Source organism: Chenopodium quinoa, unplaced genomic scaffold, assembly GCF_001683475.1.
Source record: "Chenopodium quinoa cultivar QQ74 unplaced genomic scaffold, ASM168347v1, whole genome shotgun sequence".
NCBI classification, from domain to species: domain Eukaryota; kingdom Viridiplantae; phylum Streptophyta; class Magnoliopsida; order Caryophyllales; family Amaranthaceae; genus Chenopodium; species Chenopodium quinoa.
The window spans coordinates 3,632,285-3,652,076 of NW_018744633.1; the positions used below are offsets into that span (position 1 = coordinate 3,632,285).

General features: G+C 35.1%; 3 protein-coding genes across 5 annotated transcripts; 2 read left to right on the top strand and 1 right to left on the bottom strand.

Moving 5' to 3' along the window:
- The first annotated feature begins 244 nt into the window (after positions 1 to 244).
- LOC110701071 (calreticulin-3-like) lies at positions 245 to 3,867 on the top strand. The gene is made up of 14 exons (XM_021878662.1): positions 245 to 660; positions 814 to 921; positions 1,008 to 1,200; positions 1,403 to 1,661; positions 1,774 to 1,830; positions 1,939 to 1,986; positions 2,343 to 2,429; positions 2,519 to 2,576; positions 2,664 to 2,731; positions 2,858 to 2,950; positions 3,042 to 3,098; positions 3,199 to 3,300; positions 3,403 to 3,438; positions 3,561 to 3,867. Exons 1-14 carry the CDS (start codon positions 522 to 524, stop codon positions 3,570 to 3,572), a joined length of 1,317 nt encoding a protein of 438 aa, XP_021734354.1. The 5' UTR covers positions 245 to 521; the 3' UTR covers positions 3,573 to 3,867.
- Positions 3,868 to 4,265: 398 nt separating this feature from the next.
- LOC110701072 (ER membrane protein complex subunit 10-like) lies at positions 4,266 to 9,375 on the bottom strand. Its single transcript, XM_021878663.1, has 9 exons — positions 8,888 to 9,375; positions 8,301 to 8,363; positions 8,121 to 8,216; positions 7,530 to 7,577; positions 6,977 to 7,048; positions 6,238 to 6,296; positions 5,621 to 5,708; positions 5,368 to 5,538; positions 4,266 to 4,609 (listed from the first exon to the last, which is right to left on the bottom strand). Exons 1-8 carry the CDS (start codon positions 9,215 to 9,217, stop codon positions 5,398 to 5,400), a joined length of 897 nt encoding a protein of 298 aa, XP_021734355.1. The 5' UTR covers positions 9,218 to 9,375; the 3' UTR covers positions 4,266 to 4,609; positions 5,368 to 5,397.
- Positions 9,376 to 10,502: 1,127 nt separating this feature from the next.
- On the top strand, positions 10,503 to 19,637 carry LOC110701074 (putative RNA-binding protein Luc7-like 1). 3 transcript variants are annotated; one of them, XM_021878665.1, is made up of 13 exons: positions 12,315 to 12,906; positions 13,947 to 13,999; positions 14,682 to 14,850; positions 14,938 to 15,001; positions 15,297 to 15,376; positions 15,464 to 15,617; positions 15,708 to 15,769; positions 15,866 to 15,928; positions 16,503 to 16,561; positions 16,887 to 16,968; positions 18,304 to 18,347; positions 18,500 to 18,751; positions 19,340 to 19,637. In XM_021878665.1, the coding sequence occupies exons 1-13, from the start codon at positions 12,760 to 12,762 to the stop codon at positions 19,362 to 19,364; spliced, it is 1,254 nt and encodes a 417-aa protein (XP_021734357.1). In that variant the 5' UTR covers positions 12,315 to 12,759; the 3' UTR covers positions 19,365 to 19,637. The 3 variants fall into 3 exon arrangements, with proteins under 3 accessions (XP_021734358.1, XP_021734359.1, XP_021734357.1); XM_021878666.1 differs by lacking the exons at positions 18,304 to 18,347; positions 18,500 to 18,751; positions 19,340 to 19,637 and adding exons at positions 10,503 to 10,979; positions 17,337 to 17,389 and having other exon boundaries at positions 12,311 to 12,906; XM_021878667.1 differs by lacking the exons at positions 18,304 to 18,347; positions 18,500 to 18,751; positions 19,340 to 19,637 and adding exons at positions 10,503 to 10,979; positions 16,701 to 16,746 and having other exon boundaries at positions 12,311 to 12,906.
- The last annotated feature ends 155 nt before the right edge of the window (positions 19,638 to 19,792 follow it).

Below are 19,792 nucleotides of genomic sequence, written 5' to 3' on the forward strand. Positions count from 1 at the left end.
ACATGTGTAACATAAAATCAAACGAAATATGGCAACAACGTCATAGCCTTATTGGATTGTTTTATAACAAAGTTCTCAAATCACAAACTCTTTTACAGATATCTATTACCTCCGTTTCTTTTTAATTACAACAAAGTAATTTTTTAAGTTTCACAAATAATATTAACTAAAAAGAAACGAAGATAGTAATAAAATTTGTTAGGGAAATTTCCACTTTGTATTAGTATGTGAATAATAGTAAAATTTGCCATGAAAATTTCCACTTTGAATTAGTATGTGAATACAACTTGAAAGAAACTCAAGAACCCCACACGATGTGGAGACTTAAATTCATTGGTTGCCGCAATATTTCCATCAATTCTCATTGGTTATATTCCTAAATAGTTTAGGACCCTACTAAAAAAATAGAAGGCCAAATGGTAAGACTGTAAATACAAGCCAAATTTGAGCCATTTCCATTATATATTTCCTATAACTAGCTATTCTTGCTGCACACCAGCAGCAGCAACAACACTAGCAGTATGCCAATGGCTTGGTTTGGCGTAACGCCTTCGAAACTTGAGCTTCCATCACTACTACTTTCTCTGCTGCTTGTATTACAGTTGTTATGTTTTATCCATCCAGCACTCTCAGAAGTTATATTCGAAGAGCGATTTGAAGGTACTCTCTTTTTACATTTCACTTGAACTTATATTGATCATGCAGACATGCACAATGAGCTAGGAGTCCATGCACAGGGGCTTTACTTTTGTTATTATGCTGCTGTGTTCGATGTATTCGAGTCTAAATTTAACTTTCGGATTGTATGTGCAGATGGTTGGAAGAGCAGGTGGGTGGTATCAGACTGGAAACGAAGCGAGGGAAAAGCAGGCACATTCAAACATACAGCAGGAAGATGGGCTGCTGATCCTGATGATAAAGGTAGGTATCTACATGCCATTGAAAACTACAGTACTAAACATAAAACATCATTTATACCAAGATTTTTTTTTTTTTTTGTTTGGCAGGTATTCAGACTTCAATTGATGCAAAGCATTCTGCCATATCTGCAAAGATACCAGAATTCACCAACAAGAACAGAACATTGGTCCTTCAGTATTCCATCAAATTCGAACAGGACATCGAATGTGGTGGTGGTTATATAAAGCTTCTATCTGGATTTGTCAATCAGAAGAAATTTGGTGGAGATACTCCTTACAGGTTTGCCCTCACACATCAATCATCCGTTTATTAGAGGTGGAATAAGGTCATTAGAGTCGGGTCATATTATGTTCTGATCAAAATCTTTTTCAAGTTTAAGCTAAAAAAATCATGTAGCATACATTACATAACCTATATATGAAAGCTTTATGATTATATTTGAAGTTTGAATAATAAGTTGGAAATTTTGTTTTCTTGGCAGTTTGATGTTTGGACCAGACATTTGTGGTTCAGATACAAAAAAGCTTCATCTTATCTTATCATACCAAGGCCAAAACTATCCTGTAAAGAAGGACCTGCAATGCGAAACAGACAAGTTAACACATTTCTATACATTCATACTTCGGCCAGATGCTACTTACAGCCTCCTTGTTGACAATCGAGAGAGAGACTCAGGAAGTCTTTACACGGATTGGGATATCCTTCCTCCGCGAAAGATCAAGGATGTCAAAGCTAAAAAGGTCAGAAATTTATCAGGATTTCATTGTATGAATATTGCACAAGACTGGATTATAACACTTAAAAATTATTCATCATTTTCTAAGACAACTGTGTTGCTTTTAACTTTTGTAGCCTGCTGATTGGGAAGAAAAAGAATATATTGATGATCCTAATCATGTCAAACCTGAGGTACAATGATTTCATTTCTCTTTAAACTGTAATATTTTCTGTATTATGCAACTGTTACTATTGTAAGCTAATCAATTGTATTATTACATGATCATGACTGAATTGCAGGGTTATGATTCAATACCATCCGAAATTCCTGACCCGAATGCCAAACAGGTGACTTGACTGTTTAACACCTTTTTTCTTTATGTGGGAGTGTCTAAAAAAAAGCATATGTAGGGCAATTACAGCATATTTGGGACCAATTAAAATGTTGAACAAGTCAATATTGTCTCTTATATCCAATTTACATTAAACGAAGTATGTAGAGGTGGCAAACGGATCATTTGGATAGAGTTCTGTTTGAGTCATATAATGATATATTGGTAATCAGACAAATCTGTCTAGAGTAACATCTAATGTCTTGAATTTTGCTAATGTCCTCTTGGTAATGGTCAAACAAAGTTTGGTTATAATTGAAATCGAAAACTGAATAACAAATCTTGTCTCGTTTGTGTTTCGTGTTTGGACAGCCCCCTAATTGGGATGAGGATGAGGATGGCTTATGGAAACCTCCAAGAATACCAAACCCGGAATACAGGGGGCCATGGAAGAAAAGAGTAAACTAACTCAATTAGACTGCATATTAGCTATGATATAGTGTTTCATTCTTTCTCAATCAGCTCTGAAAATTTGTTCTTTTTACTAGAAAATCAAGAACCCCAACTACAAAGGAAAGTGGAAGACTCCATGGATTGACAATCCAGGTATAATCAAACCTTAGTTTCAATAAGCTCGTATTTCAATACAGCCACAAGACAATGAGATTTAATGAGACATTTTGTTGTTTTCAGAGTTTGAAGATGATCCTGATCTTTATGTACTGAAGCCTATCAAGTATGTGGGTATAGAAGTCTGGCAGGTAGGAAACTAACCCATCAACTGTCTTAATGATGAGTAAAAATCGAGCAAAATTTCTATTAAAATTAGTTCGTTTAACAATAAGTTGAAGAGAACGGGGCTTTAGTGACGTGCATTCTGAATGCAGGTAAAAGCAGGATCAGTGTTTGACAACATTTTAATATGTGATGATCCGGAATATGCAAAACAAGTAGTTGATGAAGTTTTTGCCAATAGAGAGGTATTTGTTTAAGATGAATGCACATACACTTTAATAATTATCTGAATTGACAGCACCTAAATGTTGTTCATCCTGTTCATTACCATGCTAGATTGAAAAGGAGGCGCTTGAAGAAGCAGAGAAAGTGAGAAAAGCGCAAGAGGAGGAGGTGCGAAATGATCCATTCTCTATTATTTTTATTTCCAGCATTATCGGCTTTGAAATCATGCTAAACAATAATTTCATGAATTTCTGTGTACTCTCTGCAGGAATCTCGAAGAGCAAGAGAAGAAGGTGAAAGAAGGAGAAGAGAAAGGGGTTATGATCGACATCCACGACACAAGGATCGCCACAGAGAGCGTTACAGACGGGTACGAATGCATCATTTTAAAGTTTGTTCAGTTTCAGAACTCTCTGCTGTCCCTGTTGATCATATTCGGTTTAATAGCTGACACTGTTTGTTCTTGTTGCAGCATCATCGCCGTGACTATCTTGATGATGATTATCATGTAAGCAATTATTAGCAGTGGCTGTTTATGCATACCTTGTTTGATAATCAGTCATATACAAGTTAGTAGAATTTTTGTCATACCAAACAAACAACTAAAATGTGGAATTATGGTTTTTGCAGGATGAATTGTAAGGGCTGTACAAGAGTATTTTGCATCACACAGTGGCTTTTTGAGCGCAATTTTGTAACATCATCTGTTCGTCGTCATATTTCCTGTCAAAGGCAGATATATTAGTTCCAGTTCACCTAAACATTTATGGGTTTTGAGATACTCATTCTTCTGAGAAATAGATACCTGAAGTTATTTCAATATTTCCGTTTTGAACTGCATATATATATATAATACAATAGTTCCAGTTCTCTTTTTTTTGGACAAGCTATTTACCTTAGTGAGGTCTGATTTCTATTCCATGGAATTAGTTTAGATAAGTTTAGTGGTGGTGTGACGATATTATATAATACTTTGGATCAACTTTGAGAAAGGGGAGTAATTTTATTATTTAAACTTGATTGATTAGAATGCTTCACTGAAATAGGTCAAACCTTATAGAACTAGGTTAATTAAAAACTCCAAATTTCTTGCTGTCAACTAGCAAATCTTGTGAACTTGCAAATCTCACTTGTAATAAGACTTTTGGAATGTACACAATAACTCCGATCCCTTTGAGATGAAGAGTCAATCCCACGACAGTAGGATGTGGAGCGCCAATGATCCTAACTACCAATGATCCTAACCATAGCATTCAATGCATACATATATCAATTGTAAATTTGCAAGGAAAATTCTTTGACAAGAATTAGCATCATAAAAAATTAAGCAAACAATAAAGATTTGAATGAACAAACAAAGTTCATTAACTAAACAATTATGAAGTACCAAGTCGAATTTGGTCCAAGTTACAAAGGAAAAGTGCTTAAATGGAACCTAAAGTAACAATCAAAACATAATCACCATATAGAATTTGAGCCATATTGATGTCCTTCCTAAGGCTAAATGCACATAGTAATCAAATTTTGATGTGACTCGGAATTCAGACACTTCCAATGACATAAATATGTCTGTATCGACTATATGCTTTCCAAAAAACTTGAGGGTCTTTGACAAAAGCCTCCTGATTTCTTCAAGGAACTTGGTTAAAGATTAGTTGCACCACATAAGCCCATTACAGCTGCAGAAGAACATACCAAATAGTTATTACTTATTAAAAAAAAAAATGATATCATGAGTTAAAATTCGGGCTCATAGGGTTCTAGTAAACCTTGAAACTGAAGACACATCTGTATCAATAAAGTTGAGTTAAGGTAGTTGGTTCGAACTCATTGCATATTTTCATAACTAAGGCCCTATTCAATTCTACCGAGTATTACTATACTAATTATATATATATATATATATATATATATATATATTATACTAGAGTGTAGTGTTGTTTCTATCCATCACCAAACTAATTTTGGACACTAAAACTGACTTTCCTAGATTGATTGTAAAAGATTGGAGAAAATTCAAAAAGTAGGGCCTACGTATGATATTCTTATTTATAAAATTCTGCATAGTAGCATATGATAGTATCCAACAACGTAAATATACTTTCAAAGGTGCCTAAAATAGCTAATTTAATGCCTTAGGCAGACTACTAGAACATGTAGATCAAGGTAGGGTGACAGCCATATTGTGCATGATAACAGAGAAGGTAAATATACCAGCTTTCCCTAATATGCATGCCCCAATGTGCATGAACTAACAATCAACTGAGACTTTTGATTGACTAAAAATGCTGATAATGTATATAGTTCATGAACAGTACAAGTATGTAAAGGACTAAACATATACACTACTAAACCATTCCCAAAAGAATGTTAGCCCTATATCACAGCTGTTAAGCTGATATGTGATTAAAAAGATTAGGAATAAGATTTAAGAAACCTCAAGTAATCAGTAGCTTCCAATAATAGACTATCTTCTTCGTACAGCTGCATTTGGAGCCCTTCCTGGTTGTTGCCCTCCTCCTGCTTGGCCAGTGGCCTCCTCTGGCACGTTCAAAGCTTGTGTCATACCATTCATAATCATCAGCCCTAGAGGGATCAAATACATCCACTGCAACAAAAGATTTCAAGAATATTTGGTCAAAAAGAATTAACCAGGAAGGAAGGCTAGTCTTTTTCAAATAATCACTCACATATTTTGCCCAAAAGGATTTCTCTGGTTGATTCATTGCTTCAGCCTCTGCAGTCTCCTCAGGAGTCTCTTCAACAAAAACAGGAGTTCTGTTGAACAAAGGTCAGCATTGAGCATATGCAAGAGGCAGAGCAGTAAGTATTGACTATTGAGCAAAAGATATAAAGGAATTCACAGAGGTTTGTTAACATGATCTAGGATCAATTATTTGGATCAAAAAAATTCCTGACATGAAAACTCACTAACAGTTTTTTTTTTTCCTTTTCTGATTGCTACCCCATACTTCTTACTCTCTTTGCCAGTAAAAATGCAAAGTAACCATGCCATGAACACAAAGAAAGAGCTTATGATAAGAAACAATTGACGGGCAATGACTTATTAATAAGTAACAAAATACCTTATACCTTATCCCTAGCATTGTATCACTTATTAATAAGTAACAAAACACCGTATATCTTTTTCTGCCTTTTTTTATGTGTGTGGGGGTTAGGGGGAAGCTTAATAAAATTAATTTTATAAATTAAACCTATATTCAAATCTTTGTCCCAGGACCCCAACTGCTTGACTTTTAAACCAGGAATAGGAGCTAGTACAAGAGAGCAATACATATAGGCATACCTTGGAGCCAGTTCGCTGTATTTCAACACTGAATGTGAGTTGAAAGACCATTTGGAAGGCTGAAAAATCATTAACATCTAGAATTCAGTTGCTTGTCAAAAAAGAATTAGAGAGAGAAGAATATATAACTAGCTGTGCCTGAGTAGATACAAGCAAGCAGGCTTGGGGAAAACTCTACACAACTTGTTCTTCTTCAAAGACAAAGTCAAAAAGCAACTTGTAGATCACAAAGTAGCCAACAAGAAAGGAAAAAAAATGCACTTTGTTCTCCTCGACTAACTATATTCAATGAGTCTAATTAAGCAAAAAGAAGTTAAATTACACAGAAATAAGTTGAGAAGAACAAGGCCTTATTCAGTGAGCATTCTGGGAATCTCTTAAAAGGCATGTAACATGGCTAATTACACCAGCTTGCTACAGTTGCAAAACTGAAGCAATGCTCCTCTTAGAATATAAAATGCAATAAACTGATTGTACATAAAAATAGGTCATTGAGGTTCATGTGAATGAAAGAGTAAGTTATACCACCACATGCAGGGAAAAGGGGGAGGCGTAGAGTGGTTAATGGGTATTTATTAGTTAACTTTCATTCAAAAAGTTACAGCTTTGAGGAATCCGTACAATATCTGTTCTTCATACCCAAAAAAAAAAACTAACACCAGGAACAATATAAAAAAAGGCAGAATAGAGAAAAAAATATAAACTAACAAACAGGATAGGGAAAAAAGAATTAACTTACAAATTTTGGCTGCCGAGGATATGGGCATGCCCCAAAAGAACCATAGTTGACAGCCAATATGTTAACTCCTTCCTGCAGACCAAATATATATGAAAGACGCTCAATTTAATTACTTGTGAGCATAGACCATGAACAAACTACATATAGTGGATGAATACAAATTTTTTTAATGAGTAATATTGCAGAGTACAGACAACACAAGCAGGATAGGAAAATGTCGAAAAACTATACTTCAATTTCTTTTGATACAATACAGCATCGTGGCACACATTTAACAAAGAGATTAGATGATGTTAACTAACTAATAAATCAACTTAATTATTACACATAGTACCTAACTATTCCCTATTTTTGGGGTTAAATTATTTTGATAGATTGGTTTGTTTTATCTTCTCCGATCATCTCCAAAAAGTGCATTGCAAGTAAAAGAAAACGGAGGAAGTATACATTACAGAAAGTAGCAAAAATTAATCAGCAGAAAACTTTGATTACAGCACAAGCATCACTTGACAAAGTTAACAAGAAAATCAGATGAATATAAGTAGATTCATACCATGTGTATGACAAAGTGCTCATCCAAAGTCTCCCTAGCAATACATCTCTGCATCAGAAGAGCAATAGACTAAGCATAGAAAGAAAAACAATTGCATAAAAGCAAAAAAACCTGGCACTCAGCAGCATGAACTTTACTGACAAGCTCAGATTTGGACTGCAAAGATTAAGCAACCCTTACATAATATAAGTTGTAGCAGGTATCCTTAATACTCTTACAATCAGCACCAATCAAGTACAACACGACTTCCAATGCATATGCACAGAAACTAAGGAAAGCAAAACATAATAACAAAGACAGCAATATACAAGAATTAATGAGATCCGTTAAGGGATGGCCCTGTTTACAAGGTGGAAACTTTCTAATATTCCAAACAGATAAACTAACATGGAAACATAAGCTCAATAATAAAAATATATACTACTGAACAATCACATGAAATTATGACCTAACCCAAAGAATCGGTGTAACAAACAAAGGTAATTAAAGTTACTGACCACTCTCTTTAACCATGACCATCAAAGACTAAAGACAGCAGCCTTAGTAAAGCAAGACACACAAGGGATATAACAAGGAACTAACTTAGCTTACCGCCTTTACAGCTGAAACAGTATAATTCCTCCCTGGAGGACTCAAGACGTTGGATGGAAGTCTTATTTTATAGAAATCATCTGTTTGCAATAGCTCCTATATACATAGATAAATTAATACCATAAGATAAGCTATAGAGGACAAGTATAGAATGAGCACAAGCGATATATCAATTTTCACCTTGAATTTCTCCTGTTCTGAGCTTGTCAAGGTATTCCTCGAAAACCGCAATTTGGTTAGAGTCTGTTACCATCAAAATATAATGTCAAACAACCGTATTGCTATGAAGCTTCAAGAACTATAATTTCTTGATACATTTTGATCCCAAGCTTACAATAAGAATTTAGCCATTGTATTAATTGCACCGGTATCTGAACTCATTTTCTAATAATAAAACAAAATTCTACAAAATCCAGAGTATTTTCAGTTACAAAGCCAGTTTTCGCCATTACAGACCTCAAAGTCAACATCCTACCAAAGCTAGAATAACAATACTGCTTCTTTAGTTAATTAAAACCTTAAATTCCAGATTTGCTCAAAAGGATCAATTTATAGATTTAAGTTCAATCTAAATTCTCGATACAATCCTCAAAACCCTAGAAATTATGATCAAATTCATCTTCCTCTAACCCATCAAACCCCACAAAACCCCCGTAATTCGGATTCAATTTCCTCCACCCAAAAAACCCAGATTGCATCAAAAAATCAATTCAAAAATACCCAGAAAAATCAAATTAATGGGTCTGAATCAAAAAAAGTGAACTGACCTGACCACCATGAGACCAGGATTTAAGACGAGCAGAGAAAGTTCCAGCATGGGAGAATTGGGAATCTCCGAAAGCATGTTCAACATTGAATTGAAGCTTAGAATCAATATCAGAATCCGATGATCTCCGCCTTGTTGTGGTGGGTGTAGCAGCGGTGGTAGGAGGAGAAGGAGTGGAGGATCGTGGGAGTTCAGATGATTGTTGCTTTGAAATTCCTTCGAATTCATCGTCTTCGAGAAGAAGTTCGTCAGATTGAAAGGAGAGAGATTGAGAAAAGAGGAGAGAGAATGAGAGGGTGAGTAGGAGGAAGAAGGAGAGTGAAGTCCTCATTGTTGCTGGTTGTCGTGGGAGAGCAGGGGAGGTGAGAAGTGAGAGAGTTTCTTGTTGTGTATAAAGGGGTGGTTTGATGTTGCCGGAGAGAGGGGTTGTTGATTAGACGTGGGATGGCGGGCCGAGAGGTGCGGGCCACAAAGACAATGATGTAAAAGGAAATAATAAAATGATACCACGGCTATCATACTGTAAAAAGTCATGTGTTTATGTTAGGTCTCGTAATTTTTGTCATTTTCACAATGTTCATTAAACCTATCGACAATCATGTGAGATGTAAGAAAATTACATAATTATGACCATTTTAACTAAATGGGTCATATTCAGATTAGTTTCGAGTCATGTTGTGTCGAGTTTCGTGTTTTTTCTTGCATTCTCAATAACTTCGTGTTCGTGTCATGTCGGTTTCAATCGTATTGTCGTGTTATCTATATTGTACTTGGGAGTTAGGATAGCCTTGAATGTGCAAGTCATCTACAAACGACCATTACGAGATATAGATAATAACTTCCTCTTGCTGTTTTGTAGACATAGGCCCTGTTTGGTAGTTAGCTTATTGGGAGTACATTAGCTTATTTAACTAACTTTATCTGATTGACTAGTTAAACAAGCTAATACAAGTGTTTGGTAGTAAGCTTATTGAAAGAGCTTATTCCACTAAATAAGCTCTTTTTGAAAAAGCTCATTTTAGGAGCTTTTTCAATTAGCTTATTCATTAATTATTGTGAAATGACACTTATAACCTCATTTAATTTAAAATTCTATCTAAACTACCTACCCCACAATTAGCTTATTGGTCATTTCACATACTCAATCACCTTTAAGCTATCAGCTATTTACCAAACACTTTTATATAATCAGTTAATACAATAAGTTAGTCAAATCAGTTAATAAAATCAGCTAGTCAAAATCAGCTAACTCAATCAGTTTCAGCTTTCAGCTTTCTCCCAAACAGGGCCATAAGCTTAGCTAGTACATTGTTAATACTCATACTTCGCATTGAAACACATCGTTACAAACTCAACTTTGTTTATACTTCTATTTGTTCATAATTTATATACCATACTTTATCATGATTATTAAAGATACTACTAAATAATTTATAATAACTAAAAATCAGTAACATCAAACAACAATATACTATTTAGTAAAATAAAGAATTTATTCAACTTATTTATTCAGTAAATAGAGAATTTATTCAACTTATTTCAATTAAGTAAAATTAAATTTTATTTAGTAAAATAATTTTAGTTTAACCCAATATAAAATGACAAGAACATGGTGGTGCTCGGATTGGCTGCGGAGTGGGTTGTTATGGTTACGTTCGTAGTTCTTGTTTTTAAGTTTCCTTCTGTTTTTTCTTTTAGTGGTGTGTGTGGTGTTTGGGTCTCTTTTTTCCGTCTTTGTGTGTGTGGTTTAGTTGGGTTTGTTATTTTTTCTTTTTGTGTGGTGTGTTGGTGTGCTATGGGGAATGCAGATCGGTGTGCTGATCTTCTGGTGCAGGATTTGAGTCGGGTTTTTTTTTGCTATGGGGCTTTGGTTTAATCTTCTGTTGGTTTGGGCTGAAGGGTTATGCTTCCATGTTGAAATCCGTGTTTGAATCGGAGATTGCCTTGTCAATGGTGAAGTGTACGACACCAATTTTGATTTCTGGTCGAGGAGTACAGGATTCTGAGTCAATGAAGGTTCACGTTAGAAACTACAACTTATTGCCAGACCCCCTTGCAAGAGGCTGCATAGGACAGCGTTATATGAGTCAAGGGTATTTCTAGCACTGTCAAAACGGTTTGACAGTTCGGTTTCGGTTCGGTTTGAAATCGGTTCGGTATTTAATCGGGTTGATTTGGAATCGGTTTAATTGTCTCACGGGTCGGTTTTGGTTCGGTTTAAATAGTTATCGATTTGATTCGATTTCGGTTTATTCTTAAGCGGTCTTAATTCGGTTCGGGTTGTAAACAGTCCGGGTAGTAAACGGTTCGATGCAGACGGGTTGCGGTTTGTTAACGGTGCGGTGTAAACGGTTTTTATCCCGGTTCAAACAGTTTCGGGTTGGAAACAGTTTCGGGTTAGAAACAGTTCGGTTTTTTTTTGGTTCAGTTTATAACTGGTTTAGTTCTTTTTCGGTTCAGTTTTTAACTGGTTCGGTTCTTTTTCGGTTCAGTTTATAACTGGTTCGGTTCTTCGATTGTTTAACCGCTTTAACGTTATTCATATCGGTTCCATTTCAAGTTTACTAAATTATAGTTGAATCTGAATTAAAACATAGCCTAATAGTATATTCATGTCACTAGCACACTCCCATCTTTATTTCATTATTACTCACATAATCAATGTAATCATATGCTTAATAGTCTCTGTGAATTAATTTTATTTATTATGCCTTCAGCCAAGCCTTGGTACTTAATATTACAAGCTTTTTGTTCATTTGGTTTCATCACCTCAAATGTATACATGACTAGAGGCAGTAGTGTTGCTAATAGTTTGAGGCAGGGCCTGAGCCTGCTTGTTTTGCTCCTGTTTGTGAACACTGATTATCCTTAAAACCTTAATGAATGATTTGCCTTGCTATTTAAAAAAAAATATTCTAAGATTTTCTAATATTTAATCCATTTAATTATATCCCCGTAAAAAAAAAATCAATTTAATTATATAAAAAAGTTTGTAAACGGTTTGATTTAGAAGCGGTTTGGTTCATAAATGGTTCGGTTTATAACCAGTTCGGTTTACAATCAGTTCGGTTTTTAAATGGTTCGGTGCAAACGGGTAGCAGTTTGCTAACGGTTCGGTGTAAGCGGTTTTTTTTTGCCAGTTTAAACGGTTTTGGGTTGGAACCGGTTTCGGGTTAGATACGGTTTGGTTCTTTTTCGGTTCGATTTTCTTTCAGTTCGGTTTATATTCGGTTCGGTTTGTTAACGGGTTCGGTTCTTATACGGTTTAACATTATTCGGGTCGATTCGGTTTCGGGTTTACTAAAATACGGTTCGGGTCGGTTTTCGGTTTCAAAAAAATCGGTTTTTAATCGGTTCGGTTCTCATTTGGGTCGCTCGGTTTCGGGCAGTTAAACGGTTTCGGTTTGAAATTTGACTGCACTAGGTATTTCAGAAAGTCATTTTGCGCGTGCAATTGTAGTTTATTTTACTTCGAACTTGTAATTGGTTCTTTTGTCTTTGTATTGTTCGATTACGATTTCTTATGTAAGTGCCGTATGACTTACTAATAATGAATTTTAATCTCCCCCTTCAAAAAAAAATAAAAATAAAAATAAAAATAAAATGGCAAGACAAGATCTTACGAGAGTTTAAACTCGATTTTAAGTTTATACGCTCTCTCAAATACGAGTAAAAAAAAAGGGTTACCCCGTAATAAAAATCCCCCAAATAGTCGTAGGAAAAGGAGTGTTAGAACTTTAGAGGTTTTGACAAACTCCTCATCACATCATAAGTGCGGAATCTTCCCCCTTTTCTCCCCCCGAAAACACAAACTCCTCAAACCCAAAAACCCTAATTTGAAGAACTCGCTCCTTTTTTCAGAGGAGAGAGAAAATGGATGCGATTCGGAAGCAATTAGATGTGTTAATGGGTGCTAATCGTAATGGAGATGTTACTGAAGTTAATCGCAAGTATTTCGATCGAGATGTTTGCCGTCTCTTTTTGTCTGGTCTTTGTCCTCACGAACTTTTCCAGTTAACGGTACTAATTCAAGCAAACCCTAATTTCATCGTTTTTTTTTTGTTCAATTGCTCTGAAATTTAGCGTGTAAATGTATAGCTGTTATAGTATATTTTTGGGCTGAATTATTTGAATTTTTTTAACTCAACTTAATTTATTTGTATGTTGATTTTTCGTGTTTTAAATAATGAAATATTGATTATTATGTGATTGCATGTTAGTTTAATAAGTGTAATTGTGATTTTCTTTTCATAAAATTAAGTGTGATTGACTTGATGGTGTGACTGAATAGATGAGATGAAAATGTTTTTAGTATGGGTGATGTGGGGAATTTTAGTGACATTGTTTTCGAGGAAACGCCGATAACTTGGAAGAAAGGAGTGCCTGATCTTGATTTGTGTTGAATGTTGTAAATTTGAGAACCAAGAATTTGATTTTAGGTGTAGTTTTGGGTATGAGCTATTAGCCGGGACAAGAGAAGGTTTCTGGTCTGTTTTGATTTAATGTACCTTACATGGATGTATATCGAATTATTGATGATGCAATAACTTGATCATACAACTTTCATTTTAAGTGTCAGTGGAACCATTTAGCCACCCTCTGCCCCCAAAGGAGGAATACAAATAGGATAATCTGAAAAAGGGAGACTTTTACGCCCATCTTTTGTTGACACAAAGGCATAGGATTGTCCTCCAACCTATGTACTCATAATCTCTTATTCATTACTTTAGGTTAATTTTTTATTTATGTCTGCTTCAGAGATGGTTGTGGCATACCATATCATCCTAGGTCATAGGTTTGTTTAGTGTCTTAGTTTGTATAGGCGTTACTGAGTTGCCATATGGGATTTGGTAAGGGAGAACAATTCACTACCTAGTTTTGTTACATTAAGGCAAAATGAGACAGTATCACATATTAATTCACCATTTTCAGATTGCAATTCACGTTGAATATGGGAATTAGTTAGCACTGGTTGCATGTTTACTAGTGTCTTAGTTAATGCTTCTATGTTGTCCTTTATTATGATTTGGTTATACATTAACTAAGTTTTGTTTTTTCAGAAAATGGATATGGGGCCATGTCCAAAGGTGCATTCGTTGCAATTACGGAAAGAGTATCCTTTTGCTCGTTATTCTTTCATGCTTTATTGGTTTGGGTATTGGTTGAAGTACTAGAAGTACTAGTTTTTGGGTGTTTTGTATTCTTGGAATAGCTATTATGGGGATATGAATTATTGTTATTAGCCCTGTTTCTATGATCTTATGATTTCTTTGGTTTGGAATATGAATATAGTTCCTTTCTTAATGAGATAATTTTCGGTGATTGAAATGTTGTACTTATTGAGAGGATTGCACTTGAAAAAATCTTTAGATGTTTTTCTCAGGTCCTTCTAAATGTGTTAATAATGACCAGTTGGCAAGACAGTAGTACTCTGATGATGTTCTTAATCTAATTTGTTTCTTTTTTCTTTTAGTTAACAAAAAAAATTCAAGACTTCCAACATTGGATCATTGTTTCCCTTTTCAGGCTTGCCTTTCATATAAAAGAAAATTTTCAACACTTTCTACATTAAATTGTTGTTTGCTTATTTAAGCTTACTTTATATGGCTATTTCGTAGTTTGTGATCTGCTGTCCTGGTGCTTTATGGAACTTTGCTTTTCTGCTGATTCTTTACATGCATTGTGACAATTTGGCATGTCAAATGGAACTAGTTTCGACAATTATACAAGACAGTAATAAAAACGTACTTGGAATACTTTTTGGCACCGTCTGTTTAGTTCTTAATTCATATCAGATATGAAGATGCAAAGGCCAAGGGTGTTGATAACTACGACAGGGATTTAGAGGATGTCATAGACAGGCTCATTGTAGAATGTGACAGAAAAATTACTAGAGCTCTCAAGCGTCTTGCAGATGAGGATGCTAAAGCTGCTATTGCAATTTCTGTGTCTGATGTTACCCAGGTAACGATGAAGCCTTTATTTTAAGATTAATCTTTTCCCCATTGGTATGCTTATTATTTTAAAATTTATGTTGGTCACTTGCTGTAGACAGAAGAGATCATAGAGTTGTCCAAGCAGATCAAAGAGAAGTTGAAAGAAGCTGACCAGTCGGGTAAGTTATTATTTTGTTCAGGAAGTATGGTTACTCTTTTTGGTGTTGAACTTCCTAGGTCATCTTAGATAGACTTTTTCTGTAATTTTACTTGTTTTATTTTATATGTATGCTTCAATGCTTGCATTTTAGACTAAGCTAGAGACGGGATGCGAGCTTATGGCTGATTTTAGGTTTTAAAGTTAGACACAGTATATATTTAGTTCATCTATGGTGTATGAAATTCATAGGCGTGGCCTATTGCGACTTATTCAAATATTTAATTAATGCCCATCCTGGATTATTGCATTTTCAGATCTTGAAGGCAAAACAGATCTTAAAATTCGAGCTTTGGAAGAAGTTGAAGAATTAAGGACGTCAAGAGCTGATAAACAGGTTTGTTGTTTCATCGTCTACTGTATCTTACTATCCCAACCAAAGATCTGTTTTTTTTTAGTACTGTATCTTTTTTTTTCCTTGCAGTCTATGCTTCTTTTGGACGCTTTCAACAAAGACAGAGCCTCTCTACCGCAGCCACTTCCCAATCCTCCTCCATTGGCTCCTTTACCTATGCTTGCTCCTGATGCTCGTACTCAAGAATTGATAAACGAGAAACTGAAGAAAGCAGAGGATCTAGGTAAGATTGAGTGTGGCTGCTTATGGCATTTTATTGTTATTGTGTTGGTGTGGTCTCCCTTAAGTTCTGAAGTCTCTGTATATTATTCAGGTGAGCAAGGGATGGTTGATGAAGCACAGAAAGCATTAGAGGAAGCTGAAGCGTTAAAGAGGGTACTTTATTTTCTTCACTCAGCTTTACTTTTGTATGTCATACTTCCATTCTTGTCAACTTTTGTTCTCTTCTGAACCTGTGTCATGTTGCTCCAGCTTGCGCCAAGGCCGGACCCCTCAGCAGATCCAGCAAAGTATACTGCCGCTGATGTTCGCATTGTGAGTCCTTCTCTAACCAAAAAAAAAAAAATCATGGTAGTTTTTGTTTTTGCTCTACCTATCCTTTGATTTGCTTGCCTGGGTGAGTTATTGTAGAGACTTTAGAACTTGTGTTTTATTGGATTGCTTGAGAGCTATTTAACTTTACATAAAATTGACAGAAAGAATAGGAGATGCTTCAAGGCATGAAATTAATCTTTATACTACACCTATTGTCAGCCAAGTGTTTGCCACCTCGGTTATATTGTCAATGTTTGGTTTGGGATTCGTATATGTTGGCTTATAGAGCAGTGGATTGCAGGTCCTTGTTTTCTTTCTCATCCCAAGTTATATGAAATAAATTGAATACTACGTAATGTTAAACAACTTGATCACTATAATCCATTTTTCTAATCACTATGATGTATGGTATATGAATTCCTTTTCTTTGGTACTGTGGTCTATACCATTTCAATTTCAATTTTACCATTACAATGTTTGCATTACTTTTTTTTAAAATCATTATTAATATGTATATATAAAAAAATTGTATTAACTATGCAATGTCCTGATCCTTTGTTTTTTGCTTTGGCAGACTGATCAGAAGCTACGTGTCTGTGATATTTGTGGAGCATTCTTGAGTGTTTATGATAGGTAATGGTTGCATTTCTCTGTTGTCAACTATGTGATAATTCTTTGGTGACTATTTTATGAGGGTGACAAAACATTAGTATTTTGGGGTTTCAAGTACTTCAGCTTTTGACCGGTAATTATACCTCCTTGTCACCAGCAGGCTTTTGGCCCCAGTTTTACGAGGATAACTTTTCCAGCTAAAGAATGTGCGTCTTTTATTTTATGCTTGTAGATCATGCTGTTATTAGCTAGATACTTGTTGGAGTGCTTTGAAGTGTTTAAATTATGCTACAATCTACTCAATGCTATTAAATGGATGAGTTTGATATTTGCGTGTGGTTTTCAGTGATCGTCGTTTAGCAGATCATTTTGGGGGAAAGCTTCATTTGGGATACATGCAAATTCGTGAGAAATTAGCTGAGCTTCAGGTACGTCTACAATTGCTTTATTTTAAATTGTTATGTAAAACTCAAATAATGTGTTACTATGTGGCTTAAAAGAGAGTCGACCTGGGCAGTGTACTTATTTTATATTGGTATGAGTGGGGTGTTCATTAGAATTGGTAAGATGAAGACTGTAGGGTCCTATATATATCTATTGTATTATTTTATTATGTCATCTACTTGGTTTTCTGTAGTAGTTGCTCATAAGTGATTTCTTTAATCTTGGCTCAGTAGGTGTGGAGGTAAACTAAGTAAATTTTTAAACCAGTGGGATTTGTTTATTTTTCTGGCATTGTTCTTTTTTATTTGTGCCAATTGGGAAATTCTCAAGACTATGTGAATATGTGATCCAGGTGCTGGTCTATAATCACATTGTTCTTCTGTAAAAGGTCGATTTTGCCATCTGTGAGTTCTTCTTATACTTAGAAGAGTGGTTATTGCAATTTATTATTCTGATTTGGTATATATGCTCACCTTTGAGTTCGAACGGACTTGAAATAGAGAATGGTGACCAATCCATTATATTTTGAAGAAAAGGTACAAAAGGAAAAGAATTTGAACCTCAAGTTATGGCTGGGGACATTAATTAATAAATGTTATTTTAATCTGTATGCCAACATAGGTTTGAGATGTATTTGGTTTATGATTGCCTTGGTTCAGCTTCTATCAGACATCAACACTTTTATTGCTAGACTTTGGACGTGGCATTATAATTCTAATGCTGAGGTTAATTAGTTAAGGAGATTGATTTTTGGTTTTATAATCTTCCCTGAATCTCAGGCACTGTTTTGCTTTTCTTAACATTTGGTCTCAGCCTATTATGCTACTTGTTCAATTATTATTATTATTTTTAATTTTAATTCCAAAAGCTAGCTTTTAAGTGACTTTATAATAAAGAGGTTTTTTTTTTTTTTTTTTTTTTTTTTTTTTTTTTTTTTTTTTTTGGGGGGGGGGGGGCAGTTTCTAATTATCTGGCACTACACTCACTGTAGGGTCCCCCTTACTCCCTGACGTTTCCTGGCATAGCTATATGTTAGTCTATGTGCTTGAGCTATTGTGCACAGTGTTTGAAAGCTATGTTGGATTGTTATGCATAATTTTTTTTGCTTGATAGACCACATTTTGTTCATATTTTTGTATTCATGGACATCATGGTTTTATGCTAATTGAATCATTCATTACAAGTTTGTAGTATACCAAATTTTTTCTCTAGTAAATTGTGTTGATAGCTTGATACCTGTTGCATAAATGAGATCTGCTTGTGAGTGGCCTGCTAAATGCGATGTTGAATAAATTTTGTATTGGATTACTAATGTTCAGGAAGAAAAAAACAAGAAGCGCAAGGTTCATGAAGAAGATAGAAGGTAGATGTCTTCTAGCTTCCCTTCCATCATTTTCTCTTTTATTTGTCGTTGCTGTCTAAATTTCTTACATGTCCAGTAGCACTTTTGTTCTTGGTATCTCTTCTTGTGCTATATATGCTCAAAGATTCTTCTGATCTGAAACTATCTTGTAGGTCTAGAGAGCGCAGCCGTGAAGTAGAACGTGCACCCAGTAAGGACAGGGAAAGAGGTGATAGTCAGCATAGGGATTATGACCGGAGAAGCAGGGACCGTGATAGGCACAGTGACAGGGATCGTGTTTATGACCGTGAACGTGAAAGAGATAGGGAGCGATCCCGCAGTCATGATTCAAGAAGTCGCCGAAGGTCTCGTTCACGGTCCAGAGAACGTTCCAGGGATTACGGCCGTGACTATGATCGTAGCAGGTATTTGAAGTCCTATCTGATTATTTTATTTGCACTTGGGTGACTTAGACATCTGCTTAGAGTCATGAAGTTCAATGCTTTTAGCTAGTGTTCATTTAGGTTTGCAGTTTAATCTCCATTTTAATTGTTCTGAAATGAGAATATAAAGCAAGTTAAGTTATTTTTGTGTCAATGCTTTCATGAAGTTCAATGCTTTTAGCTATTAGCAGTGTTCATTTAGGTTTGCAGTTTAATCTCCATTTAATTTGTTCTGGAGATGAGAATATAAAGCAAGTTAAGTTATTTTTGTGTCAATGCTTTCATGAAGTTCAATGCTTTTAGCTATTTGCAGTGGTCATTTAGGTTTGCAGTTTAGAATATAAAGCAAGTTAAGTTATTTTTTGTGTCAATGCTTTTAAGAGCAGCTTGTTATTAAAGGAGCATCATGAGTTGTGAGTTTCTATTAAGGAAATATGAGTACATATTGTGATTTCTAAAATCTGCTGTGCTTTTGTTTGCCACTTTTGCTGATTGTGGTTCTGACCAGAGCTTGTTTTTTTTATTGGTTTATCATACATACTCTTAAGTTGGCTTGTTTTTGGCTTGCAGGCGTCATGACCGAGATAGATACTAGAGCTTCATGTACTGCATTGTCAGCATGAACAAGTTTACCTTTGCTGCGTAAAATTATGTGTTTTTTTTTTTCATCTTTCTTTGAGACAAAGTACTCGGGAGTATTCAGGTTGTGGACTTCGCGTTTCTTCATCACTTAGGTTGGTTTTTCGAACGAATGAGATGCTTATTTTGCTAGTTGAAGAAAGAGTACGGTAATTTTCCCGTGTAATAGCTTAGGATGTATGAAAAGAAAATCTTGATTATGGTGAGATGGATGCTCTGCTTAACCTCTCCTTTGTGCCTTATTTTTCATTTTATACTCCGTATAATTTATTTTTGGTCTTTAGTTGATTGTGAATAATGATGTGCAAATGTTCAAGTTTTCCATTTGACACAATCATTTGCTTTATAAAATGTGCCAAATGATTGTGATATAAATTTGTCTTC

What these genes read in the sequence shown, in the direction of transcription:
- LOC110701071 (XM_021878662.1), top strand. Translation starts at nt 522, where the DNA reads ATGCCAATGGCTTGGTTTGGCGTAACGCCTTCGAAACTTGAGCTTCCA. An exon ending in GGTGGAGATACTCCTTACAG is followed by an intron (nt 1,201 to 1,402) that starts GTTTGCCCTCAC and finishes TTTTCTTGGCAG; the next exon opens with TTTGATGTTTGGACCAGACA. An exon ending in CTGACCCGAATGCCAAACAG is followed by an intron (nt 1,987 to 2,342) that starts GTGACTTGACTG and finishes GTGTTTGGACAG; the next exon opens with CCCCCTAATTGGGATGAGGA.
- LOC110701072 (XM_021878663.1), bottom strand. Translation starts at nt 9,217, where the DNA reads ATGAGGACTTCACTCTCCTTCTTCCTCCTACTCACCCTCTCATTCTCT. An exon ending in CTGTTTCAGCTGTAAAGGCG is followed by an intron (nt 7,578 to 8,120) that starts GTAAGCTAAGTT and finishes CTTCTGATGCAG; the next exon opens with AGATGTATTGCTAGGGAGAC. An exon ending in AGCACTTTGTCATACACATG is followed by an intron (nt 7,049 to 7,529) that starts GTATGAATCTAC and finishes TTTGGTCTGCAG; the next exon opens with GAAGGAGTTAACATATTGGC.
- LOC110701074 (XM_021878665.1), top strand. Translation starts at nt 12,760, where the DNA reads ATGGATGCGATTCGGAAGCAATTAGATGTGTTAATGGGTGCTAATCGT. An exon ending in GAAAGAAGCTGACCAGTCGG is followed by an intron (nt 15,002 to 15,296) that starts GTAAGTTATTAT and finishes TTGCATTTTCAG; the next exon opens with ATCTTGAAGGCAAAACAGAT. An exon ending in AAGCTGAAGCGTTAAAGAGG is followed by an intron (nt 15,770 to 15,865) that starts GTACTTTATTTT and finishes ATGTTGCTCCAG; the next exon opens with CTTGCGCCAAGGCCGGACCC.